The sequence below is a fragment of the Primulina huaijiensis genome, chromosome 7 (genome assembly GCF_012295235.1).
Source record: "Primulina huaijiensis isolate GDHJ02 chromosome 7, ASM1229523v2, whole genome shotgun sequence".
Lineage (NCBI taxonomy): Eukaryota > Viridiplantae > Streptophyta > Magnoliopsida > Lamiales > Gesneriaceae > Primulina > Primulina huaijiensis.
Window position 1 is genome coordinate 23,030,218 of NC_133312.1, and position 25,595 is coordinate 23,055,812.

The 25,595-nt window shown below is 33.6% G+C and overlaps 5 protein-coding genes across 8 annotated transcripts; all 5 read left to right on the forward strand.

The window, feature by feature from the left end:
- Positions 1 to 201: 201 nt before the first annotated feature.
- Positions 202 to 3,688, forward strand: LOC140981471 (beta-glucuronosyltransferase GlcAT14A-like). Of its 3 annotated transcripts, none has more exons than XM_073447886.1 (5): positions 202 to 1,097; positions 2,297 to 2,372; positions 2,461 to 2,576; positions 2,674 to 2,755; positions 2,951 to 3,688. In XM_073447886.1, the coding sequence occupies exons 1-5, from the start codon at positions 593 to 595 to the stop codon at positions 3,186 to 3,188; spliced, it is 1,017 nt and encodes a 338-aa protein (XP_073303987.1). In that variant the 5' UTR covers positions 202 to 592; the 3' UTR covers positions 3,189 to 3,688. The 3 variants fall into 3 exon arrangements, 2 of the variants coding, with proteins under 2 accessions (XP_073303987.1, XP_073303986.1); XR_012176086.1 differs by having other exon boundaries at positions 203 to 1,097; positions 2,674 to 3,409; positions 3,466 to 3,688; XM_073447885.1 differs by having other exon boundaries at positions 203 to 1,097; positions 2,674 to 3,688.
- A 298-nt stretch (positions 3,689 to 3,986) lies between these two features.
- LOC140981382 (uncharacterized) lies at positions 3,987 to 7,563 on the forward strand. Its single transcript, XM_073447770.1, has 4 exons — positions 3,987 to 4,185; positions 4,282 to 4,376; positions 5,182 to 5,456; positions 6,472 to 7,563. Exons 1-4 carry the CDS (start codon positions 4,156 to 4,158, stop codon positions 7,281 to 7,283), a joined length of 1,212 nt encoding a protein of 403 aa, XP_073303871.1. The 5' UTR covers positions 3,987 to 4,155; the 3' UTR covers positions 7,284 to 7,563.
- A 3,029-nt stretch (positions 7,564 to 10,592) lies between these two features.
- LOC140981314 (heavy metal-associated isoprenylated plant protein 21-like) lies at positions 10,593 to 12,119 on the forward strand. The gene is made up of 3 exons (XM_073447676.1): positions 10,593 to 10,757; positions 10,960 to 11,035; positions 11,726 to 12,119. Exons 1-3 carry the CDS (start codon positions 10,683 to 10,685, stop codon positions 12,016 to 12,018), a joined length of 444 nt encoding a protein of 147 aa, XP_073303777.1. The 5' UTR covers positions 10,593 to 10,682; the 3' UTR covers positions 12,019 to 12,119.
- Positions 12,120 to 12,537: 418 nt separating this feature from the next.
- Positions 12,538 to 14,811, forward strand: LOC140981765 (protein THYLAKOID ASSEMBLY 8-like, chloroplastic). The gene is made up of 3 exons (XM_073448220.1): positions 12,538 to 12,993; positions 13,498 to 13,884; positions 14,389 to 14,811. Exons 1-3 carry the CDS (start codon positions 12,691 to 12,693, stop codon positions 14,416 to 14,418), a joined length of 720 nt encoding a protein of 239 aa, XP_073304321.1. The 5' UTR covers positions 12,538 to 12,690; the 3' UTR covers positions 14,419 to 14,811.
- A 5,939-nt stretch (positions 14,812 to 20,750) lies between these two features.
- On the forward strand, positions 20,751 to 24,155 carry LOC140980957 (U-box domain-containing protein 11-like). 2 transcript variants are annotated; one of them, XM_073447099.1, is made up of 5 exons: positions 20,751 to 21,137; positions 21,962 to 22,078; positions 22,152 to 22,601; positions 22,749 to 23,822; positions 24,080 to 24,155. In XM_073447099.1, exons 1-4 carry the CDS (start codon positions 20,841 to 20,843, stop codon positions 23,817 to 23,819), a joined length of 1,935 nt encoding a protein of 644 aa, XP_073303200.1. In that variant the 5' UTR covers positions 20,751 to 20,840; the 3' UTR covers positions 23,820 to 23,822; positions 24,080 to 24,155. The 2 variants fall into 2 exon arrangements, with proteins under 2 accessions (XP_073303200.1, XP_073303199.1); XM_073447098.1 differs by having other exon boundaries at positions 22,749 to 24,155.
- Positions 24,156 to 25,595: the final 1,440 nt, after the last annotated feature.

A 25,595-nucleotide genomic window follows, 5' to 3' on the forward strand; every position in this document is an offset into this window, starting at 1 on the left:
TCGAGATTCAATCGTCGGACATATATTGAGAATAATAATTTGATGTAAAAAATGAAACGCAAAACCGTCTAATTTTAGAAATATAAGATAATGATCATATTAGATTTTGCAACATCATATTTAGAAGGAGCAGTGATTCTAATTGGAGTAAAAATACTTTTTTTTTTTTTTACAAATTATTTCAAAAATTTTAAACAAATGTATATATTTCGAAGTTCCAGAAATGACACCAAATCGCTAATCATTCATTCAATCTAATTCATTGTTCTCTTCCACGGTTCCACCTAAATCTAACTACCTCCACCTTCAAACCCTAACACCGAAGAAATTTTTCCCAGAAGGAATTTTCAAACGAGAATTAAAACCCACGAAGAAATTTGGAAAATAAAGAACTATTTACGTTCTGATCCAATCGAGTGATTGTGGATACTGTCTCGTTTGTTTTTTGCACTATATTGAGCTTATCGAAGCAATGATTGTTATTCTGGTGTGATTTTAGATCGTATTATTTGAGTTTTTTTGGGATAAAATTTCTTCCACGCTTGTAAATCAATATTAATTCCATGCTACAAAAGCCATATAAAGATTACAGATGGGAGCTGAGAGGAAATGGCTTTTCTCCCTGTTTTCTGCTGCTTTCGTCTCATTTCTCATGTTCTTATCGTTTATTTCGGGATTCAGCTCCACGAATTATAATGACTTTTCATCCCACAAGCCGTTTGATTCGGCGGTTCTTCGCGGGCCAGGCCACCCCCCGGCTTTTGCCTATTACATTTTCGGTGGACGAGGGGACGGCGAGAGGATTTTCCGTTTGTTGTTAGCGGTGTACCATCCCAGGAATAGGTATTTATTGCATATTTCGGCGGATGGAGGTGATGAGGAGAGAGCGAGGCTGGCGGCATTGGTGAAGTCAGTGCCAGCAGTTCGGGCCTTTGAGAACGTGGATGTATTCGGGAAGCCCGATCCAAATACTTTAATGGGTTCCACTAATATTGCTGCTATTTTGAGGGCTGCAGCTGTTTTGTTGAAGATGGACGAAGGGTGGGATTGGTTTTTAACTCTTAGTGCTATGGATTATCCGTTGGTTACCCAAGATGGTATGATATTGCTATCTAGCTTCATGTTTAGAGTTGGTGTGTTGCCTTTTTATTTTCACTGGAGTAGTTTGTGGTTTGATAAGGATTCCTGTTTTGTTTTCATCTTGGCGCAACGTTTGTGGAGCAGCATTTTGTGTTTCAATCACACATGCTTCTTTTTGTTTGTAGTTATGGGATGGTTGAATCTTGATCTTGGTTGCTCTTCGCAGAACTAGTACTTTAATTGTTAATGGAATGTTCTAATCTTTTCGTGCCATGAGCTTAGGCTGATGCTCCGTTTGCAATTGTTACTGTCTATATGTCAAGTATCGGAAATTTTAATTGCATGATGTGTCGATACAATTGGGTTTCGAAGTTTTACCTTTGGTTTGTGTGTTGTTTCGATGTTTGTGGATTGGGATATTTTAACTGTTAACCAATTTTGACTGCTCACTAACCAATTTCAGAGTCTTTCCTGTATCTTGATGAATTAAATCATACTTTGATGAAATATATCTGAATATACTGAAAATTATGTTAAGGTAAATACTCTCCACCATGCATGCTAGTAGAACCAGCTGCATTTGTAAATTTTGTATGTTTTGGTTAAATTTTGTATTTGCAAATCCTTGGTAAATCAGCATTCTAGATCAGAGAAACTAATGCATACGTTGTATTTTCAGCATTCGACTATCTATAGATACGCTACTCTTTCACCAAATTTTTGTCATCTGAGAAAATGTTGCACATGTCAAAATTTTTATTACCTGAATATATATATGTCAGTCCTGTTTATGCTACTGAAGGTCCCTATAAGAATCTGATTAGTTTATACTGGCTGCTTGTCAAATTGGTTATTTGTTAGAAATCCTGACCCCATAACATTCTCTTAAGAAATGGAACTGCCTTGAGTTACTGAATGCATTTACATTGAAGTTTTTCTTTTACTGCCGGAGGTAGAACTTCCCTTTAGGTCTTAACTTTGGGTTTTGGTTTGATGCTGAACTTTATTGAATTGCACTGCTGACGAATTTTTCACACTCACTGGGTTTCATGGGTGGAGGGGAAATTGGAACTTAGAGTTGTGATATTACATATGATGCATTTGTTCAAAAATTACTCAGTTGAAGGGCTATCATGCCATCAATATTATTGTGTTATTTGATTTATATCGCACATCAGGCTCGCTAATTCTGCAAAGTTTCCCGTTTTTCTTTCAGACTTGTCCCATGTGTTCTCATCGGTTAAGAGAGACCTGAACTTTATCGATCACACTAGTGACTTGGGTTGGAAAGAGTATGCAAATTCTTACTGCTTAACTGTCATCATTATGCATTAATTTCACCTATTGTTTACTGATTCTCTGTACTAATTGTCATTTCAGGGGTCAAAGAATAGAACCCATTGTAGTCGACCCAGGAATTTACTTGGCTAGAAGGACTCAAATTTTTCACGCAACTGAGAAGCGTCCAATGCCTGATGCTTTCAAGGTTTTCACGGGTAAGTACATGTATAGTTCAGCATGGTCAGGTTTCTAACATTATCTGAATCTATCTGGTTAATTGCTCGCAACAAACCATTATTTAATACTTTCCAGGTTCTCCATGGGTTGTCTTGAGTCGATCCTTCCTCAAATTTTGTGTTTTCGGTTGGGATAATCTTCCGCGAACCATTCTAATGTATGTTAATAATATGGTCTTGTCCCACGAGGTCTATTTCCATTCTGTTATATGCAATACTCCCGAGTTCAAAAATACGACCGTTAATGCCGACTTGAGGTATTTTGTTTGGGACGATCCTCCTAAGATGGAACCCCATTACCTCAACACGTCGGATTATGATGAAATGGCTAAAAGTGGGGCTGCTTTTGCCAGACAGTTTGAAAAAGATCAGCCAGTGCTAGATATGATTGATAGAAAAATCCTCATGCGTGGGCGTAACCGAGTGACGCCTGGTGCTTGGTGCAAAGGTCGACAGAGCTGGTTGATGGATCCATGTTCGCAATGGGGTAATGTGAATGTCGTGAAACCGGGACCTCAGGTCAAGATTTTTGAAGAGTCCATAAACAAACTTATCAGTGATTGGAACTCAGAGTTAGGTACCTGCACCTGATACTTGATATGTGGAGAGAACAGGTTACATTCGAAAAGTTTACGTTCGTATGGAAAATCATTTCATGCTATTCTTTCGGGGGGAATTTTCTTTTCTCGACTCTCGAGTTTCTTGATTGTTAATATCGACCGTTGGAGTTACACGTCTCGAGACGAATCATTGGAGATTCCCTCGGTAATCTTCACACTCGCAAATCCTACCAGTCATTTTCTTGTTCTAAGGCGTTAATATAATCGTTTTCATTTGCACGCTCACAAGGGTACGGGACCAGTTGGAGGGTCTCCACATAGAAAGCAAATGCATCAACACATTAGTCACATTGTTGTAAAGTAAGAACAATTTTTGTCTGATAGAGGTTCCACGATTATTTTGCTCGTTGAACCACAAACGTTTGTTGGTAATATTTTGAGTTAGTTCTGTTTCTATTCATTCACAGAACTCCGGTGGTTTCATGGAGACTTCTTTCTAAGCGTTTTAACGAGCCATTAAATTTGAATTCGAGTTCACTGTTTGATCAATAAGCCACTATTGAACAACACAATATAACAATATTAACAAAATTCCTTTGTCCCCAATACAACGGATGACAAGTCTACAATAATCTAATCTAGGTGATCTTTGGAGGTGGACAAGCGCAACATCAATGGATCATTTTGTATAAAAATACACAACATCGTATATTTAGAAAATCTACAACGCAGAACAGATAATTAAATATATAGAAATTCTAATAAATTTCTTCTTTAAAAATTAAAATTTTTTTTGGAAAAAAAAATCATACAAGAATTAAATAACAATTGAGTTTCAAACTCGATACTCGTTCAAAACATGGGCACAAACACAAGGGTTTAAAGTGTAATTTCTTTGTGAACCTCCGACATTTAGTATTTACGTGGTCGCCCCCGTGTATTCTCTAATTTGAACGAAGCGGACCCAAATTTCTCCGATCATTACTCGTTCCCTTCCAATGGCGTCTCTCTTTCAGAAATTTCAAGAGGTAATTTCTGGCTGCCGCTTCATTTTAACTCCGGTTTTGGTTTAGAACTGTTAAATGTAATCAACATCCAGAATAATCATATTTATTGCTTAATAGGCAGTGAAGGTGCTTGCGAGAAGTCCAACATTACCTAAGAATGGACGGCAACTCCAGTTTCAAGCTGATATCAATCGCCTTTTTCTTTATACTTGGTAACTGTTGTTTCGGTTTTTTACTTGTTGTGCTAATTTTTTTGATTTTGTTCGTTAATTGTCTTTGGATGATAGAACGAGTGTTTTGCATTTGCAGCAAGCATACTATTAAAGTATCTGAATTTAGATTTTGTGGTGAAAATTGTTTTCCAGCAACCATTTACTGTTGTCGAGTTTCAAAATCGTTATTATTTTTGTTTCTATCAATACAACATTATATTGGAGCATAAATTAAATACGTTATGGTGAGATCGAGAAATGAGTCAAACTCATTGAATCAATGTGCTGACAATCACTGGTCATGGAATTTGGGACCTCATGATCTGTACGATCACAAATTCACAATGGTTTGAGGCTATTCGAAGATTCTTTTATTACCTTACTGAGGCGAGGAAACAGAGGGCTTTCATACTTTTTCCCTCTCAATCAAAAGTGGTTCTTTATGATAATCTGGTTGCTAAGTTTTATTACTGGTTTAAACCTCTTCTAGATAGTAATGACTAATTTGTGGTGGTTTTGTCCAATCATCAACATATGCATAGATCTGCGAAAGTGTTTGCCTTTATAGTTCAATCAATATATTTGAATTGTGAACGCAATCAGAACTGTATCCTATGTAAATCTAGCGTTCTCATGTGTCCCATGAGTATCACAATGTTGTTGCAAATATCCTACAATTCAATTCTTCTATTAGATAACATGTGTCTCATCCTTTGCTTATCATAGAGTATATTTCGCATTTTATTTAACTTTTATTCTTTGTGATATTTTGGTCATTTTTCTTATGTAAATACTCCATATGTAGCTATAATCGTTTAGGAAAGAATGCCGGTGAAGCAGATGCCGAAGAAATAATTGACATGTCCAGCAAGGCATCTCTTTCTGAACAAGAGAAACAAGTTCATGAAAATATTCATGAACAAGTCGGTACTTTTTGCAAATGTATGGATGACATTCTTCTTCCTGATTCAAAACTGGATGATGACACGCTTAACTTACCTTCAGGAAGAAGTACTGCTCCTCGGCACAGTGGTCTTAGACTTGCTGTTGGTAGTAGCACTCCATCACCTAATTATCCTTGTAAGTAACATTAGTGCTTTGTATAATTTATGGTTAAATTTAGCAACGCTGAAAATGTGTTGTGCGGCATCTTGCTCGTCCATTTGGTGAGTCAGCCTCATCCCCTCCCCCTTGAACCTAATGTGTTAAGGTACTTTCTAGGTGATATTATTGTTTCATCACATATGCGTGATGTGTTCGTGGAGGCTGGTTGTTGGACCCTTCCGAAGATATGTGGCAGATAGTAAAAATGAGAGTTTGTTATTCCGACTCTCAAAGAATTTCTGGTTTTACATCCTTTGATTGCAAAGTGATATTTAGTGCCCTTGATAATATGCAAAGAAGATAGCAATGATGATTAATCATCCATAAAACTCAAATGTCTGATTTCCTCACTCTTGAGTTTCCAATATAAATCAACCCTGTGCTTTAGTGCTGCTGTGCTCATACCTAAGCAAACACAAGCTATTCTGGAGAGATTGGATCTCCCCTTCCTATCTTTATCCCCTGTTGCCATGGGGAAAAACAACCGTTTAGCTACAATGGAAGGAAGTGGAGAACTCAACAGAAGAATGTGTGATAGTGATACACTTTTATCCATTTTAGCATTTCTTTTGAGAAACATCATAATAAGATTGGGTTGAATTCTCGCTACCTGACCATCAGGGTAGATCTAGTTACCGATATTGACCCTATTTTATTTTATTTTATTTTTTCATGTGGGGTCAGGTATGATCGCACATAATCATTGGATATGCATGCTCGCATGTAGCATCTCATTAACCTAACCATACATAAAGTTTGGTTCTAGGTGATATAGTGACAATTTATTGTACAGCAGTCCCGACAGAATTTGAGATACAGAGTTTGTGGTTTTAAAAGGGCCTTCTGTTTGTGGTATTCATACATGGCAACACCAAACCAACTTGTAACAACCTTTTTCGATGATTTACATGGGTGTAATATTTGTCCATATCTTCCTGTCTGCCTTTGCACACAATTTCTTGATTATCCTACTGAATTGCTTTTAACACAGCTGTTCCTGCAACAAAGCCATTGAGGCTGTACGAAGTGTCAGAAAAACTGAAGGATCTCATTGGATACACTCTTGCAGTCAAGCCATCTCAAATTCAACATAAGGATGCCGGCCAAGGTTTATTCGTGGATGGTGAAGCTGATGTAGGTGCTGTAATTGCTTTTTACCCTGGCGTGGCCTTCTCACCTGCATATTACCGTTATATTCCTGGATATCCTAGAGTTGATTTACAAAACCCATATTTGATCACGAGGTATGATGGAACTGTCATTAATGCTCAGCCTTGGGGTGCTGGTGGTGAAACTCGTGAGATATGGGATCACGCAAGTGTTTCAGTACCTAAATTAGATTCTGATGGTGGTGTGACTGGTTCAGATCGAGTGTGGAAACTTCTCAGTAAACCTCTAGACGGGACGCGGGCAGGGGGTAAAGGAGAAGTTTTGGAGAGGAGAAATCCTCTAGCCTTTGCTCAATTTGCCAACCATCCAGCCAAGGACATGACCCCCAATGCTATGGTTTGCTCCTATGATTTTCCGCTAACTGAGAAGAACATGAGAACGTACATACCAAACGTGTCATTTGGAAATGGGGATGAAGTGAGAATGAAGAAATTCAGCACCTTTTGGTTCAAATCCTGGAAATCAAGCAACATCATATCGAATATTCCTATTCTGAAAAGTCTCGTTCTTGTGGCGACGAGGGGAATTTCAAACGAGGAAGTGCTACTGAATTATCGGTTGAGCAACTTGAAGAATCGACCTTCATGGTACACTCCAGTTGACGAGGACGAGGATAGGAGAAGATGGAGCTAAAACGTGCTTTACTTTAAAAATGCTGCCATATAGATCTCTTGATTTTGAAGCTTGTATGATGAGGCTCGACATAGGTTGGACGTTTGAGAATCTCACTTTTTTTGTTGGCAATTTTGGCTTGGTCCGTGTTGCTAGACGGTAATTTTGCTGTTCAGATGTATGTCTACTCACAAACTCATTTGTGCATGTCTCACGATTTTTTTATGGAATTTCTTGGGATTTTAGAGCTTGCAATGGGAATAATGTTTGACATTATATTATTGTAAAGTTTTGTTGAATAAAAAAATCATATAAAATGGTGGGTTACAGGTTGTTTCTTGATCTGAAGTGAATCCAGAGGAGGTTTATAATATCATGATATATTTTTGTTTGCATGATCAAATAAACATGCAGGTGATTTTACAGTTAAAAAATTGAGGAATAAAAGCCACAATTCCAGCAACGCAAACAATCTAATGGAGAATGCGTGAGATGTTCGTTCTTCGTTCTTCGAGCCCTGTATGATCATAATTGATCGAGTGATCATAATTTATCCACAAAGCATGTGTGTCATGTATTGAAATGAATAAAGACACTATCCATGTAACTAGCATGAACAAAACTTTCTTTATACTACCATGCGAGCTTTAAAATCTAATTAAAGTGATATTATACCAAATATTAGCGTAAATGAACTAAAGCAGCACAAAGAATAATGCTACGTGATCATAAAACGCCCAAAATAAATCCATTACAGTTAATTAGTTTGGGTAATATATCATTTCATTTTTTAAAAATTCAAACACAAAAAAAAAACTCAACCACGATTATCCCATTTGCAACAAGTTTTCAAGCTGATTTTTAAATGCAATTAATTTACACAGTGTTGAAACAATTTGTCCATATGTCCTTCAAGAAAGTTAAGATATCTAAATATAATTCTTATTTTAGGATCCCAGTGCTGTTAAATCAATATTTTGACGTGTTAAAAAAAATGGAAAAATTATAATTTAACATATTATTAATTTCGCATAAATTGTATAAAATATTGTTTAATTGCTACACAACAAAACGTGCTTCGTGTATGAGATCTTCCTCTTGAATCTATTAAACAAAATGGCAAATTAACATCTTCTCATGTTAGTTTTATCATAAGTTGGAACAATTATACGATAAATAAATAGTAGATTCTCTAAAATTTTAAATCATAAGCCATTAAATTTTAAAATTAATATTTCACTTCAAAATATATTACAATTATTGCCTCTAAAAAAAATATTAAAATTATGATTTATTAAAATAATGAAAAAAAAAATCGAGTCCCAAACTTATCCGACACCCGTAGATGGTTTTTTTTTTTTTTTTTGTGTGTAGAATCACCGTATATATTTTTATTATCAGACATGTGGCATGGCAATTTATATGACAAACTAGAATATCATAATTATTTTGTAAGATAAACATCTATATTAATCTTATTTAAATAAGATTATTAAATTTTATATATTTTGATCAACGTGTTATTATTATATTTTTTTTACACTACCGCTGGATGTTCTTTAGTTTCGTGTCTGGTCGACGTACCCACAGTGCTGTCCTAAATCATAAGGGTAAAACAATTAAATTACTCGGCCCGTATTTATCTCTAATATGTGTGCGTGTGTGTGTGAGTATGTTTATATATATATACACTTTTGTGTCACAGTTTCATTAATCAATTTTTCGAGACAGATTTTTTATTTGAATCACTCGTAAAAAATTACTTATTATTATAAATATAAACAAAATTTACATATCTCACGAATTAAATCTTACAAAATATCTACTCATATATAGTCCATCACTAGATATTATTTTAGAATTTTCAAATGGTGAAGTGTACCTCACAGTACAACGTGTCAGCCTAAAAATGAGTGGCAAGGGGTGGGGAAAAAGATTATTTGTATTTGTCTTGCTGTCCAAGATCTTAATTAATTAATTTATTTATTATATTTAAACGCATTACTTACGTGTATGTTTATGGAATTTGATTAAATATAACGCATTTATTTCCTTAGTATTTGAGTCATATTACATTGGAAAATGTCACTCGCAGATATTTTGAGAGTAACATTTCATATACAACTCGTAAATTATAAAATAGTGTCGGGTTTGTTTATGTACAAACTTCGAAAAATGTCGACTCGAGGACCAACTTCTCTTTTACTTTGTGTTTGAACCACTAAATAATAATATGGAATTTATTTAAAATGTTTTTTTATTAAAAAAATTATAAGTGTATAACCACCCCAAACACAATAAAACTTTTGTTGGATTAACAGTGTAAGAATGAGATAAGTATTGACATGAATGACCTCCTGAAGAGCTCTCGTACATCAAATTTATCGAGTCTATGTTGTAGGATATGGTTGGCTGAGTCAGAGTGAATCAAAAAATAGAGACAATATATTTTAATGGGTATTGATCACTGTTTCAGACAACGGTCAGTAACAAAAAATGATAAAACTTATTTTTAAACTGATATGAAACATCATCAATAATAACACGAGTCTTACTCAAACTCACGATCTTTAACACCTCGACTCATCGACAACCAAGCTGATACAAGTCGTTTCCACATGTTACGCATCGTTATAATTATTATATGATTTGATTGTTAGAAATTGTAGTCAGAAATATGTCGCAATTTGCCACCATTATTATTTCTTACACAAATAATGCAACCAAAATGGGCTCCATATCATTAATAAATAGTTTCAGATTTCCATATTTTTGAATTTCTCAAATTACTTATATATAAATTATCACATAGTCTTAATCATGTCACAACATTATATATAAATTATCATCACATTACTAATTAAAATAAAAATAGGTCGACTTGACGTGGAAACTTAACAAGACCTATTAAACTTTGCGAATTATTCTCAATTTGGCTTAATTTAAAAATATTGTTTAAGTAGCATGCAACCCCATAATTAAATTATTTCGAATTTTTGAATATATAATATTAATTAAATTTGAATAAACAAATATTAATGAACAATCTTATTTAAAAATTCATTAATTATACGGCAAGTAAAGCAATTCCTTGATTAATTATCTGGGCAAATAATTAGGTGACACAAATGACGTCGTCTGTCTTCCTGTCATCTTAATATGTTACTATAAGTAGTAATTAATTATTTTACAAAGTAAAATAAATAAATGAATGAATATTAAATAATATACCAAATCCAATAAATAGGTGAATGTCTTACGTGTTTGAGTCTATAAATAGAGGGTTACACACAGCTAAAGAAAAGCATCTGCCCCACCCCCCCCCCCCACCCACCCCTTCCTCTCTCCCAAGGCCCAAACCCCTTAATTCAAACGAAGGGGAAAAAAAAGAAGGAAAACTCAACAAAATATACAGAAAGAATGGGTTTTCTTGATCATATTTCGGATGTATTTGAAGTTACGAGCACAAGAAAAAGCAAGCGCAAGCCAATGAGGGTAATATACATATATCTATATATATAGATAGATATTTATATATACACTTTTAATATGTTTTTCATCGCTCGCAAATAAGTTGGTACTCCTCTATTGGATGTGATGAAATATATCCAAATTGTAAATGAAATAAATAAGTGTCGCTTCATTGATAAGGACGATGGGTGTACAACGTATCAAAACTGTTTATATATATACGCAGACGGTTGAAATAAAGGTGAAAATGGACTGTGAAGGATGCGAAAGGCGGATTAGAAATGCAGTTTCTTCCATGAAAGGTAGCTTCCCATAATCTATAAATATTATTCTTCTACTATAAAGTATCTAATTTCATTAATAAATATGGTATCAAAATTGAAAATTTATAATTTAAAACTTTTAACTAATGTATAGTTCGATATTAAATGATATTCATGGCATGGGTTTTCAGTTTTCTTGGTCATGTTTTTCCCCATATTTTGCTTTTGGATATATTAAAATATGTATATAAAAAAATATTATATGTCGATTTCCACGCGTTGAGAGTTATTTTCTCGGATACTTAATAGTGATATATGTAATTGCATTGGAATGATGTTCGTTTTTCACTTAAATATTTAGTAAAAAATTCTAAAAAATCTTCCATAAATACAGATGGCATATCTCATAAATCTTTACTGCTTTTTTTAAAAAATAAATAAATAGTATATATTTTAAAATTTTATTATTACATACTGAATTTTATTATCACCAATTAGTTCTTAAAAAATGATTACTAGCTATATATGATGTCTTTATCATTCTATATGGTTCAATTTAGACCACTGATTACTATTCTTTTAGTGATCAAGCCTTCTAGAACGTGAAGATATCGTTTTATCAAAAATTATAAACAAAATAGTTTAAACCGTATATGATCTCGACATGGATCACCGTGTTTTTGTCGATCGCTCTACCAAGGCTAAATATGTTGGGTTGTATTTGATCAGGTGCAAAATCAGTGGACGTAAATAGGAAAGAAAGTCGAGTGACGGTGAATGGAAACGTGGATCCGAAGAAGGTGTTGAGCAAAGTGAGGAGCACGGGGAAGGCGGCGGAGATGTGGCCGTACGTAAAGTACGACCTGACATATTACCCTTATGCACCTCAAGTATACGACAAGAAGGCGCCGCCGGGCTATGTAAGAAACGTTGTTCAAGCTTTCCCAAGCCCAAATGCCCATGAAGAGAAGTATGCTGCCCTTTTCAGTGATGAAAATGTCCATTCCTGCTCCATTATGTAACATTACATACTAAGTTTAATATATCTAATTTTCTGAAATGATGTGTTTCGCGATACAACTTGTTTGCATTATGGAAACATGAAAAATAGGACATAAACATACAGAATATCTATGTGAGAATGAAACCAAAGTCTCGGATTGAAAATAAATGGAAAAAATCATATATTTAAAAGTCTGGAAGATATCTTCGTTGACGAAGTTTATGTTTAAAATGAACAATATCATACTAATAAATTACCACTTATATTTAGATATGGATCTAGTACAAGTAGCTAGAGCCCAGGGTCCATGACAAAAATGTTCAATCAATCGTCTAGTTTGATCCACATTAAAAAAAAAAAGGTTTTAAATTAAAATTTTAATTGTTTTTATTTTTATTTCTATTTAAAAATAAAAACAAAAATATTTTACTATACTTTTTCAAACAAAAAAAACCACTTTTTTTAAACTAAAGTTTTTGTATTCAATATTTCAAGTTTTGATGAATTATTAGGTTTGATTTCCTTTCCTAAGCTTGATATTGTTCATCAGCCTCCATTAAAATTTGAAAAATAAAAGTTTCAATTTCTGCTAATATATGGCTTTGATTAGAAATAGTGTACGGGTACCAAATCTCCTCAAATTGTATGAAACCCCGGGTTGCTGGAAACAGAGGCTGCTTTTTCTTCTTGAATGATGAGTTTTAAGTTCTCTCAATTGGCTTTCTGCGAAAAGCCCCAAACTTCCACCTTTATTCACGCACGAAACACACCGAGAATCGCCTGTGGTTTGAGAAATGGGCCACGGAAACCCCTGTGGAGGAAACGGGTGATCTCCACTGAGGCCATTCAAGCAGTTCAGTGCCTGAAATTGGCCCAAAACTCTTCTAAATTGGAGCATGTTTTCAGCACAAAAGTCAGCCGGCTTTTGAAGGATGATTTGTTGGCTACGTTGGCTGAATTGCAGAGGCAAAATGAATTGGATCTAGCCCTCGAGGTATTGTTCATCAATTTGAAGTTTTTTCCGCGTCTCTTGAATTCTTGATGGTCTCGTTTCTTGATTTTCACGGTCAAGCCCTGTGGAGATTTGTTGATTTTGCTGCTTGATTTGTCTTATAAAAGCATTTGTATATCCTTGTTAACATACGTGGTACTGCCGTTTATGCAAACTTTCTAAGTTATTGCACTGGATTTATGGTGATCCTCAACAGTTAAATAATGCAAAAAGGTTAATTGCTTTATATTAGGATTAGTGATGTTGAAGTGTTTCTCCAGGTTTTGGGATTTGATTTAATATTTTGTCGTGATATTACTCAACCGGTGAATCCGTAGTTTATTCGATCTGTTTTTGACATTTGAGGTGTGATGTAGTGTTAAATTTTCTTGATTTGCAAATTCGAGATCACATTATTCACTGAGCGTGCACTTGTGTTCTTATGGCCCCTAATGGGGGTTTTTAGTTTCTTAAATGTGGGTTATCTGAAATTTACAGACGGTTCAGGTCTTTGACTTTGTGAGGAAGGAGGTGTGGTATGCACCGGATTTATCTCTGTTCAACCAAATGATAATGATGTTGGGTAAGAACAAAATGATTGAGATGGCTGAACAGCTCTTTGTGGAGCTGAGGAACGAAGGCTTAGAACCTGACACGAGGACCTTCACCGAGATGATTGGAGCATATTTCAAAGTAGGAAAGGTAAACAAAGCAATGAATGCTTATGAGCTGATGAAGGCTTCAGGTTGCGATCCAGATAAGTTAGCCTTGACCATTTTAATAAGGAATCTTGAAAAGGCTGGTGAGGGAACTCTTTCGGCAGCAATAAAGAAAGAATGTGCTAAGTATTTCGATTACCCTGAGAAATTCATTGAAGAGGTTGAAAGGACATATGTAAGCATCGCAATCTTCTCATCAAGCCCAACTTTTGTCGGGTGTTTTCTTTTTTTAATTCGGACCTACTTGATGTTATAATAGATCAAGTTGGCCTTTTGCTTATCGTGAAAAGTTCAACTGTATGTATCGTCATTTGCGTATCTAGTGTGGTGATGTTTAGAAGACATTGTTCAGATAATCATTTCCTTGTGACGAACATTTGCTCCAATATGGGGTGGGTTTGTGTTCTTTGTTTTTAAAAAATTGAGGGTACCTACCTAACTGCCTAAGGATTAACCAATGCACCAATCCATGCTCCTTGTGTATTGGATACTACTACTGAATCAATTGGGTGTTGAAGAGATCTCATGTAGGTCACATAATCCAGCAGTGATCAATGGGTTTGGTGTTACATTACCTAGAATAACCAGTTTCTAACTACAAATGTAGGCGTATGTAAAGCTGAAATATTTTGGGAATGATTAATAGTTCTGATGCCTTATCTTTCTTCTTTTATTACAGCCAAAGCGAAAGTCAATTATCCTTCTGTGAAGATTTCACAGCTTCCAAGGTTTGCATGCTGTACATGGAGCTTTATTCACACAAGCAGGCCACACCAATTACAGGCTTGATTTACCACATTTCTTGATGCCATACAGTCTTACTAGCCAATAAAACGTATGCATTGAGCGCCGATTCAATGCCCGTGATGTGTACTTCTGTTTGCTGGCTTGCGGCCTTTGCAAGTAAAAATGCTGGTGGATGCTCTCTTCCAAGTTCTTGTCCCCGTCATCTTTTTCCATCTTTAAACTTGTGACATTGCTAAATGTTTGTTTTCTGGTTCTGTATCGATAGTTTGGGCGAAAACGAGATCAAACCATCTAGCATTTGTCATGCCTTGCGACAGTGCAAGTTGAATTTATTTGTAGAAACGAGATCATATCATCTAGATTTATTTAGGCAAAAACTTGTGTGAGACGGTCTCACGAGTCGTATTTGTGAGACGGATCTCTTATTTGGGTCATCCATGAAAAACTATTACTTTTTATATTAAGAGTATTACTTTTTATTGTGAATATCGGTAGTGTTGACCTGTCTCACAGATAAAGATTCTTGAGACCGTCTCACAAGAGACCTATTCATTTTTTTATGCATATAATTTGTTTTTTTATTAAAAAATTATTAAAGCTATTTTTTTTAATGAAATCTATTTTTTAAAAATATAGTAATTTGATTTTTAAATTATTAATTCATTAGTGAGTTGTGAAATAGTATTTTACTTGATGTAATTTATCCTTGGTATATTATAGATTGTTAAATTGTATCGACTTTTATATATTAATATAATATTTGTACTTAAGTTGTAGATAATAATGCCCGTTGAATATTTTATTAGACCTATTTTGATTTTATTAAGTAACAACCAGCAATCTGAAATCTGTCGATTGTTTAATGATCAAATACACCAAATAAAATATTATAGAATAAAATATCTTATAAGTTATAAATTTATATTTTACCAGATGTTTGGATATTTTCAAAATTTTGGAAATATCATGCAACACTTTCAATTTATTATAGAAAATTGAAAAAATTGAGATGATTTTGAAATTTGAAAAGATGGAACTGGTGACTGAAGTTAATATTAAAAATAAGGGCCGAACAGTAGTTTCAGTGGTCGTCACTAGGTATGATAATTTTTCCACGAGTTTGGGACCCCGCGGGAAAAACTTGAAACGGAGACGGGGATACTCGATTTTTTCGAGTTCAGGTTCGGTGATTTTTTAAAATCGCTAAAAATCTCCGAAGTAGTTCGGAACAAATATGATATTACTATCCCTATCCTCGAACCCGTCCGAAAAGCAATATCAATAATAAAATAATATTATTATTACTATTAATAATATAATATTATTATTTTTTAAAAAAACAATAATATTATTATTATTCATATTGATATTAATATTAATATTAATATTAATATTATCACTAATAATAATAGATAATAATAAGTTTTGGTTTGAGAAAATTTCCGAACACGTCATCGTCTTGTCACATTAATATTTTTGAAATGGGGATGAGACGGAGATGTGAAATTGACCCTCGCGAATCTCCGAACCCGTAAAAGCGGGGATCGAGTGGAGATGGAATTCGAGGATGGAGATGACAAACCCGCTCCATTGTCATCCCTAGCCTTCACTCACAATCAACATTAGCAGTGTGATCTCATCGTAACCTAAAGTTTGGTCTAAAGTTTTCGGTTAAATTTCGAACAAAAGTTCCTGTAATATAGTCTTATATTTCAATTTTATGAGATAAATATTTTTTGTGGATCATTTATGAAAATTTATTAATTTTTATATTAAAAGTATTATTTTTTTTATTGTAAGTAGAATCGAACTCGATTGATACAATAAGTATATCGGGTGGATTAGAAATGAAATTTGAATAAGTTTCACGTAAAATCACAACAATTTAAAGATAATTAATTATTTAATCTATTTAATCATAGAAGTATATTGGGTAATTTTGAGATGTTTTAAGTTGGTCCATATTGATAAAATGGCTGGGCTATTTTGTTTAGGCCCAATTTGATAATATTGTGAAGCCCAACTACGATGACTTTGTTTGGTTCGGGTATTCCCCAATATATATCTCAACAGTGGAATTTTATTTCATTGGGGTCCATTTGAGAGGATTTTGTTTCTTATTTCTTTCTTCTGTTTATTGAAAAACACAATAACTTTTATGATACGGTGTTACAGATTAATTTTGTGATACAAATATTCTATTTGAGTCATATATGAAAAAATATTACTTTTTATTGTAATATAGACATGGTTGATCTGTTTCACAAATAAAGATATGTGAGACTGTAACTAATTTTTTTGAGAAAAAAAATAAATAAGTAATTAATTGGAAGTTAAAAAGTATTTTTGATGAAAAGCCCAAACATACATGTTTATGGAAATAATGGACTAAAAATAGTTTGAATATTAATGAATATATCTTATTTGAGTAGGTCTCTTGTGAGACGGTCTCACGAATATTTATCTGTGAGACGGGTCAACCCTACTAATATTCACAATAAAAAGTAATATTCTTAGCATAAAAAGTAATACTTTTTCATGAATGACCCAAATAAGATATTCGTCTCACGAAATACGACCCATGAGATCGTCTCACACAAGTTTTTACCATCTTATTTTATATATGTATGCTAATTCTAACATCAATAAAAAATATAAGATCTTTAGTAACCAAAAAGATGAGAGCTATAATCATATATATTAAATTAGAAATGTATAAAATATGTTGATTATTATAGATCATTAAAACAAGAAAAATAAATGTAAGATAAATCACTTATGTGAACATGTTCAACCTTAAATGCGATGCCATATTTAATAGTATTATTATCCCTCAATTATATTTTTCCTATTTACACATCCATCGTATCATTTAAACTCAATTTTCATCAATTTAATATATATAATTATACAACCCAAAGCATAATATTTTTAATTTTTTGTTATTATTCACTCTAAAAAAATTCATTTTTTTTAGGGTTTAGAGGTGTTTTTGAATTATGGGTATTAATTGAAGAATAACGTACGTAAAATATGTTGCCACTAAGTTAATTTGTCAACTAATTAGACTAATAAAAAAAGATTTAGAAACTCGATTTGCCTTTGTCCCTTTCAAGAAAAGTCGTGGTTGGAAGCTCATTCCATGACTATGTCAAGGGACTATTTCTCCTCAATCAACGGCCGTTCAAGGACTTTGATTACTTGAACTATGTACAAAATACCATTTATTAAGTAAATATTGACCTATATGAAACACAACACATACGAATTTTCAATCCGACTCATGAAATGAATCACACAATAATTTTGTAAAACGAATTTCTGACCTGACATCACTCATAAAAAAACATCATTTTTTATGTTAAAAGTATTATTTTCATGATAATTATAGATCAAATCAACTTATCTCACGAATAAAAATTACGACCGTCTGGATCATAATCTATAATAATAATGATGATGATCTTTTTACCTTCTCCTACATTAAAAAATTTGGTCACATGGGATTCAATTATTAGAAATTCCAAAAGATTTCATTGAAATTAGTTGTGTAGAAAAGAGCTGGCACCTCAACCTGCAACACAAATTCAATGACCATTTTTATGTGACAAATTAATAATTGATCATCCACAGCTCATAGTATTTATTTTTTTAAACGAAAGTCGATTTAATTGAATGGTTAATAATCACCACCACCAATATTCGACTAAATTCAAACGAGGAGCTCCATCAATATGTTATTATATATATTTTTTATAAATAAATTGTTTGAATACAAATTTTAAAACAAAAAAATTTACATAAATATAGAGTTATCGTCCCTGTTCGATTTTTTTTCTTTTAAATATTCAATTTTGTTCCATAAATTTTGATATTATCTTGTATTGAATATTGACGAATGGTTCATGCCTTGTTGGAAAATATGTTTTACTTACCAAAACTGATTCCAAATTGGACTATAAAAATCTGCATAAAAATATATAATCAATGAAGATGTCTCTTGTGAGACGATTTCACGAATCTTTATATGTGAGACGGGTCAATCATACCGATATTTACAATAAAAAATAATACTCTTAGCATAAAAAGTAATATTTTTTCATGGATGACCCAAATAAGAGATCCGTCTTACAAAATACGACCCGTGAAACCGTCTCACACAAGTTTTTGTAATAATCAATAATATAATATTACGAATATATTACTAACATTTATCGAATTTAACCGAATGAAAGGTAGATAATTAATATACAATCAAAACAGTGTTATCATTGTCGTCATTCTGGACATGTAGTAACATAAATCTCTCTCAGCAAATAAAAAATATGAGTTCGAATGCTCGTTAAAACAAATATGTAGTAACATATTTATGATTTTAAAATAATTTTATCTAGATTTAATTATAAATGTTCAATTATGTTAAAGCTTAGGAAGGATTCAATTCCTCGTAATACTTTGGAATTTTATACTATGAAAACTAATTTTTTTAATCTCATTATTTAATACACCAAGAAGTGTTAAAAAAAACTAATCAGATTCTTGATTCATTTGTCCATTAACACGTTTTGGTATTTTATTATTTCCATTATTGACTTTGCGATTCCATCGTATCAAATATATATTTATATATAAAGAAAAAAAATTAGCTATTTAATTATTTATTGGAAAATTGAAAAATAGAAATATGGTATGTGACAGCGAAGGGTATCCCAGCAACCAATGCAAAGCATTAGCAATATTCTCTACCCAACGGTTTCCTTTTTATTCGTTTTTCATACTCTCTCCACTGTCATAATGCTCTTTGAGTTGGCCTAGTCTCAATCGAAAACATTTTAAGTTCAGAGTTGATTGGATCCTTACACGACTTTATATTCGTGAGATAGATCAATCTGATTCATATTTATTATGAAAAATAATACTTTTGAGATAAAAAATAAACTAATATTTTTGAGATAAAAAATAATAGTTTTTATCAGTTGAGCAAGGTGGAAGATCTGTCTCACAAATTGACTCGTGAGACGTTCTCACGAGAATATTTGTNTTGATTAGATGGTTTTACGATTTTACATACACCAATTTTGTCATGAAAAGTAATAATTTGACATAAAAAAATAATTTTTCATGAGTAGAGTTAAGTCGAAAATCTATCTCACAAAATTGACCAGTGAGACGTTCTCACAAGAATTTTTTTGTTATGTATATTGTGAATTTCCTCGTATATTATCGCCTACTACTAAAATATTTGGAGTCATATTATTTCTCAATATTTGGTTATCGTGAATCATATCTTTTTTTTTTTTTAAATGTATCAAAATCACATGCATTTCCTTAGTTTATTTACTAGCAAGTTGTCAGCCCCGATTTGGCCTAGTGAAATATATTCGTGTTGGATTCTAGTGCGTACATAAAAATCCCTTCATGTTGTGTTTGAACGAAAACGTGAATTCAAAATCAAATCTATGCATATTATTCGATCCAAATACAATTATAGAGAAAAAGATATCATCATCGATTACAAATTTTGTCATGAGAAAAAATATAATTTAACGTATAAGTGTCACTTTAACTTCAAAATCCGAGGATTGTAAAAATTTGGTATATCAAAGTTTAATATGTGATCGACCATCATATTCCATACGATAGTTTAGGGTATTTGCTGGTAAGTTGTAAGTAACAAAAAAGATACATTTACTTGCATTGAGAGAAATGGACAATCCACGTCTGTCTATGTACGCACAATTACTCAAAGAGACCAACAACCAAAAAAAAACTGAAAAAACACCCAAAATCGACCCTTTACCCCGATTTGAAAAAGGGATATTAGCCTATTACTTGTAATTCATATGATTAAAGTGCTAAATTTGAGATGAAATTTTGAGGCTGAGACCCAACTTCTTTCCATGTATTTGGGGAAAAAAAGATAATAGATTAAGACTTGTATTTCATATGATATTAATGTCCAAGTTTGAGACGAGATATCGGGTTTGTTACTTAATTGTAAGTTATAACCAATATTTTCATTATCGAACCGTTGATCGAATCGGTTTATCTTACATGAACCGACGGTCGGACGGAAAAAGCGTTGTGTTATATAAAATATTAATATAATATAAGAAGTAATTTCTTTAAAATTGGCCAGATATTTTTCCTATTATTATTATTATTACTATTATTATTAATTGTAAAAATTTATAAACAATGTCAACTTTGTACATATTATTTAATATAATGTTCAAATATATTTCAAAAAAAGAAAATAAAAAAGATGCCAACTAATGCTTAACCCGAAACTCATAAGCACACAACTGGTTGTCCCCAATTTACCATGATGTTGGCTTCAGTCTTCTTGTAGCAAACACCTCACCACTATTTCCTCCTCTCAGAATGGCCGACGGGGACACCGCGGCGGCAGATGGCGGACCCACAACCACGCCTCTCCGTCTAGTGCGGGACATCGTTCGGATCTCAGCTGCTGGTTTCTCCGGGTTTTTTAAGAAAGACTGCACCGACCTGGCTCGAAGAGTCTCACTGTTGGCCCATTTTCTTGAAGAAATCGGGGATTCCAGCAAGAAAGTTGAAGGAAATGCTGAATTGGGCTTCTCTGATCTAACCGTAGCCCTTCAGGCTGCGAGAAATCTCGTTTCTGCTGCTAACAACTTCGACAATTCCAACATTTCTTCGGTAATTTTTACGAGTTAATGGTGTACATTTTGGCCCTTTCTTCTTAGGGTTATTGTTGCTTTAGTTGATGCGATGAATCAATGTGGATTTTTTCATGTTTCGCGAGTTTGATTGATTTGAATTTGCTGATTTGTTTTCTTGTTGGCTTTTACCACATATATTGGTTGGCTATGTGGTGAAGGTCGTTGATTAATTGCTATGTGGAGTGAAATTTTTTCAAGATTTTGCGTACTTCTATTAAAGATGCGAGTTTTGCTTCGAAAGTGCATTAAGTCACGATAAGGTTAGATATGGATCCAGTATCCACCCCATTGACAATGGCTCATTCTATGATCTGATCTGAACTTTTGAAACTGTTGACTGTTTAATCAGAACATACAATGTGGCAGTTAGAGGGGGTACTGGACCTTTTGATTTCTCACAAATAATTTGTTTGCAAAAATTAGCCAATTGAATATAAAATTGCATTTTTTTCTTCTTATTTGATTCGAGGTGTTTCTGTGCTCGGGAGATTATTATTTTTAAAATGAAACATTGTTTGAAGTGCATGCTTAAAAATAATATGGTTTTTGGGTATATGTAGTCTGAATTGATCTCTCTCTTTTTTTTAAAAAATAAATAAATAAACTGGTGTGTCTCAATGAGTAGATCAAAAGACAATCAATCATTTCCATTACTATCATTTGTATATGCTCATTTTTTTGGCTATACAATTGTTTGTTTGATTAATGATTAATATCTCATAGTTTCGAATGTGAGCTGATGGTTCTTGTATTTTTAAAACGTTAATGCTTGTCCTGAAATTTATTATGCTTTTGTTCAAGGATGGAGCAATGAAGAAAATCTCCTTTCAATTTCAATGTGTGACGTGGACATTAGAGAAAGGGCTGGCTAACTTACCGTATGGTGCTTTTGATATATCTGAAGAAGTATACGAACAGGTTGGTTTTGACTTTTGAGCAGATTTATGTGTTATCTGAATTGTTCGCTAATTTGACATAATCTACTTGCCAGATTGAACTAGTCAAGGCACAGTTGAGACGAGCCACAGAAAGATACGGTGGACCTCTTAACTCAAACTTATTATGCAGAGCCTTGTCTCATCCGTTGGACAAGGATATTGATCCTTTCCAGTCAGGTAACAGGCTTACTAGAAGTCTTCATATTGAAAATATCGGCATTATAAATCATGAAGTTGACCTGAACACGGAAGATCAAGTCGAAGGCAACTTGGAAGGTCACGATTTGGACGACAACGTTTACAACAAAGAAAGTTTGAGGATCTCATTGACATCATCTGAGGTTAATATCTTGAAGGATTCGGATAGTAGGACTGCCAAAAGGTCAACCTGCAAAAGTATAGAGGAGAACAAGAAACCAGATTCGCAGGTGATTCCTGAAGATTTCCTTTGCCCCATATCCCTCGAACTTATGAGGGATCCTGTAATTGTTGCAACCGGGCAGGTGAGATTCACATTCCTCTATGACACAATCAGTACAGTTGGTCTTTCTTACTGAGCAATTGAAAGAAAAACAAGAAGACACACCGTGGTATAGGGTGAGAATTCTAATCTGTAATGCTTTTAATCTAGTTACGTTTTGCTTTTGCAGACCTATGAGAGATCTTACATACAGAGATGGATTGATTGTGGCAACACCACGTGCCCGAAAACACAGCAGAAGCTCCAGAATCACACTCTAACTCCAAATTACGTTTTGAGAAGTCTTATATCCCAGTGGTGCTTGAAACATAATATAGAGCAGCCAACAGGACTAATAAATGGGAAAATAAGAAAGAGTGATGGATCTCTTCGTGATGTTGCTGGTGACTTTGCGGCAGTCGAAGCACTTGTTCGTAAGCTCTCTAGCAGATCGATAGAGGAACGTAGAGCTGCAGTAGCTGAAATCCGATCGCTATCCAAAAGAAGTACGGACAACAGAATCTTGCTCGCGGAAGCCGGGGCAATTCCAATTCTTGTTAGTATGTTGACATCTGAGGATAGTGAAATTCAAGAAAATGCGGTTACTTCTGTGCTCAATCTTTCCATATTTGACAATAATAAAGGACTCATCATGCTTGCCAATGCGATTCCTTCTATTGTTCTAGTTCTCAGAGCTGGGAGTATGGAAGCAAAAGAGAATGCGGCCGCAACCCTTTTCAGCTTGTCGCTTGCTGATGAAAACAAAATTATAATTGGTGCATCGGGGGCAATACAAGCTCTGGTGGATTTGCTTCAGAATGGAAGCTCGAGAGGGAAGAAAGATGCTGCAACGGCATTATTCAATCTGTGTATCTATCAAGGAAACAAGGGAAGGGCTGTAAGAGCTGGGATTATCACTGCGTTGTTAAAAATGCTCACAGATTCAAGCAATTTAATGGTTGATGAATCTTTAACAATTCTTTCAGTTCTAGCCAACCATCATGAGGCAAAAGTGGCCATCGTTAAAGCTAGCACCATACCCATCTTAATCGATCTTTTACGGACAGGTTTACCTCGTAATAAGGAAAATGCAGCTGCCATTTTACTTTCCTTGTGCAAAAGGGACAATGAAAATCTCGGTTGTTTAAGCAGACTAGGCGCTGTAATACCACTCACGGAGCTTGCCAAAAATGGCACAGAGAGGGCTAAAAGGAAGGCCATGTCTTTGTTGGAGCACCTTCGCAAATCACAACAGCTTTGACAGGTTCATTATCCCTACAGGACTCACTATTTGTTTGTTCCTTGGATGATCATCTGACATTTAATTTTACACGAGTTTTAGGGTGTGAAAAGATGACTTGTGAGAAATGAGAAATCAAGAGATTCTCATGTCAGCATATATTTTACCTTACTATCGAGTGTGGCAAGAATTTGTTTGACTGTTTTGTTTTGTAATTGTTTCATGGCTAAAAAGATTGATCATGCCGTTGATACTCTGTCAGATAACAGAGACTCTGTCAGATAACAGAGAATCAGGGATCTAAGGAGCTACAATGGTTTGAACATTTGATGTAATAAAATTTGATTCTTTTGTTTACGCAAACTGTTCGATGTTCAAGTCTTTATTATAAGCATGCATCATGGTTCTGATCACTAGACATTCAAGATCCTGCACGAGCTCGGCTGACTCAAGCGGGTGGGTGACTGGGTGAGGAGGTGTTGAGCCATTTTTGGTATGGAAAAACATGGAAAATGTAGTATTTCAATTTTTTTCTGAGACATGGTTATGAACACATAATTTCAAATTATTTTTTCTTCCAAATCTTTACTTCTATTAATTTTTTGCCTCTCTGTTATGGGTTATTTATCTATATTTTCATCCTTTTCTGTCTCGATGTTTATGTTTTGTAAGTAATCAGTGATTCAACTTTTTTCTTATTTTCTGCAGGAATATGTTAAATCTTCTATTTCAATAATTGCCTTCAAATGAAGTACTACATGCTTAATGTCACTTATTTCATCTATTCTTTATTTCAAGTACATCACTATCTAATTCATATCGCTACAAGGTGATTGGTTTAGACCCAATTATAAATTTACCCATGTTCCACATACTAATTAAAAAAATTGAAGAAAATAAACAAAAAATTAAGTTAAAAATAAATTATACAAGGGTGCACATGGACGCTAGTTATATATTAGAGTTGGTTTCTCGTGAGACTGTATCCGTGAGATATGTCTCTGCGATATATACCTATTATGAAAAGTAATATTTTTGACATAAAAAAATAATAATTATTCATGAATTGGGTTGAGTCAGAGATCTGTTTTATAAAGTTAGAATTGTGAAACGATCTCACAAAAATGTATATATTATAGATAGCAATGTTTCTTGGGTTGGCTTTTGAAATTATGACAAATTCAATGCAAATAATTAATGAAATAAATTTCTACAAGTATGCACGCGATGGAGAGAGGGATCATGTCCCCTTAGCAGTGGAATGTGGTATATTAATATTTCTTGGGTTGGGCTGTCAAAAGTTGATATTTTAACCCAATTGTGATGAAAATAGCGCATCAAGAAATAGGTTTACAAGAGACTGCCCCAACATTTATGTAGGAAGTATTGGATTAGGATACAACTCATCACTTTGGGTGGGTGATGAATGATGATATTATAATTTTTGAAAAAAAATTATACATAAAATTTCAAATTTTACCCATTTGAAAAGGAAGGGATTAACTGCCGTTTATTCCGGGTGAGCTCCATTTTCTTGGTTAGTGTAGGTCAACATGCCATGTATATATCATATATGTGAGTCATCTCTTGTTTTGATTTTAGAAAAATCAGTTTTGTTATTATCTGTTCGAGATTTCTTTTAAGTCGAGTAACTTTATATTAAATTTCGGAAATAACTCGACTTGATACAACAAATATTTAAGTTAAAACTGATAACAAAGTGTGAAAACATATTAAAGGTGTTTGTATCAGAACTGATTATATAAAACAGATAAATAAACAAACATTGTTTATTGT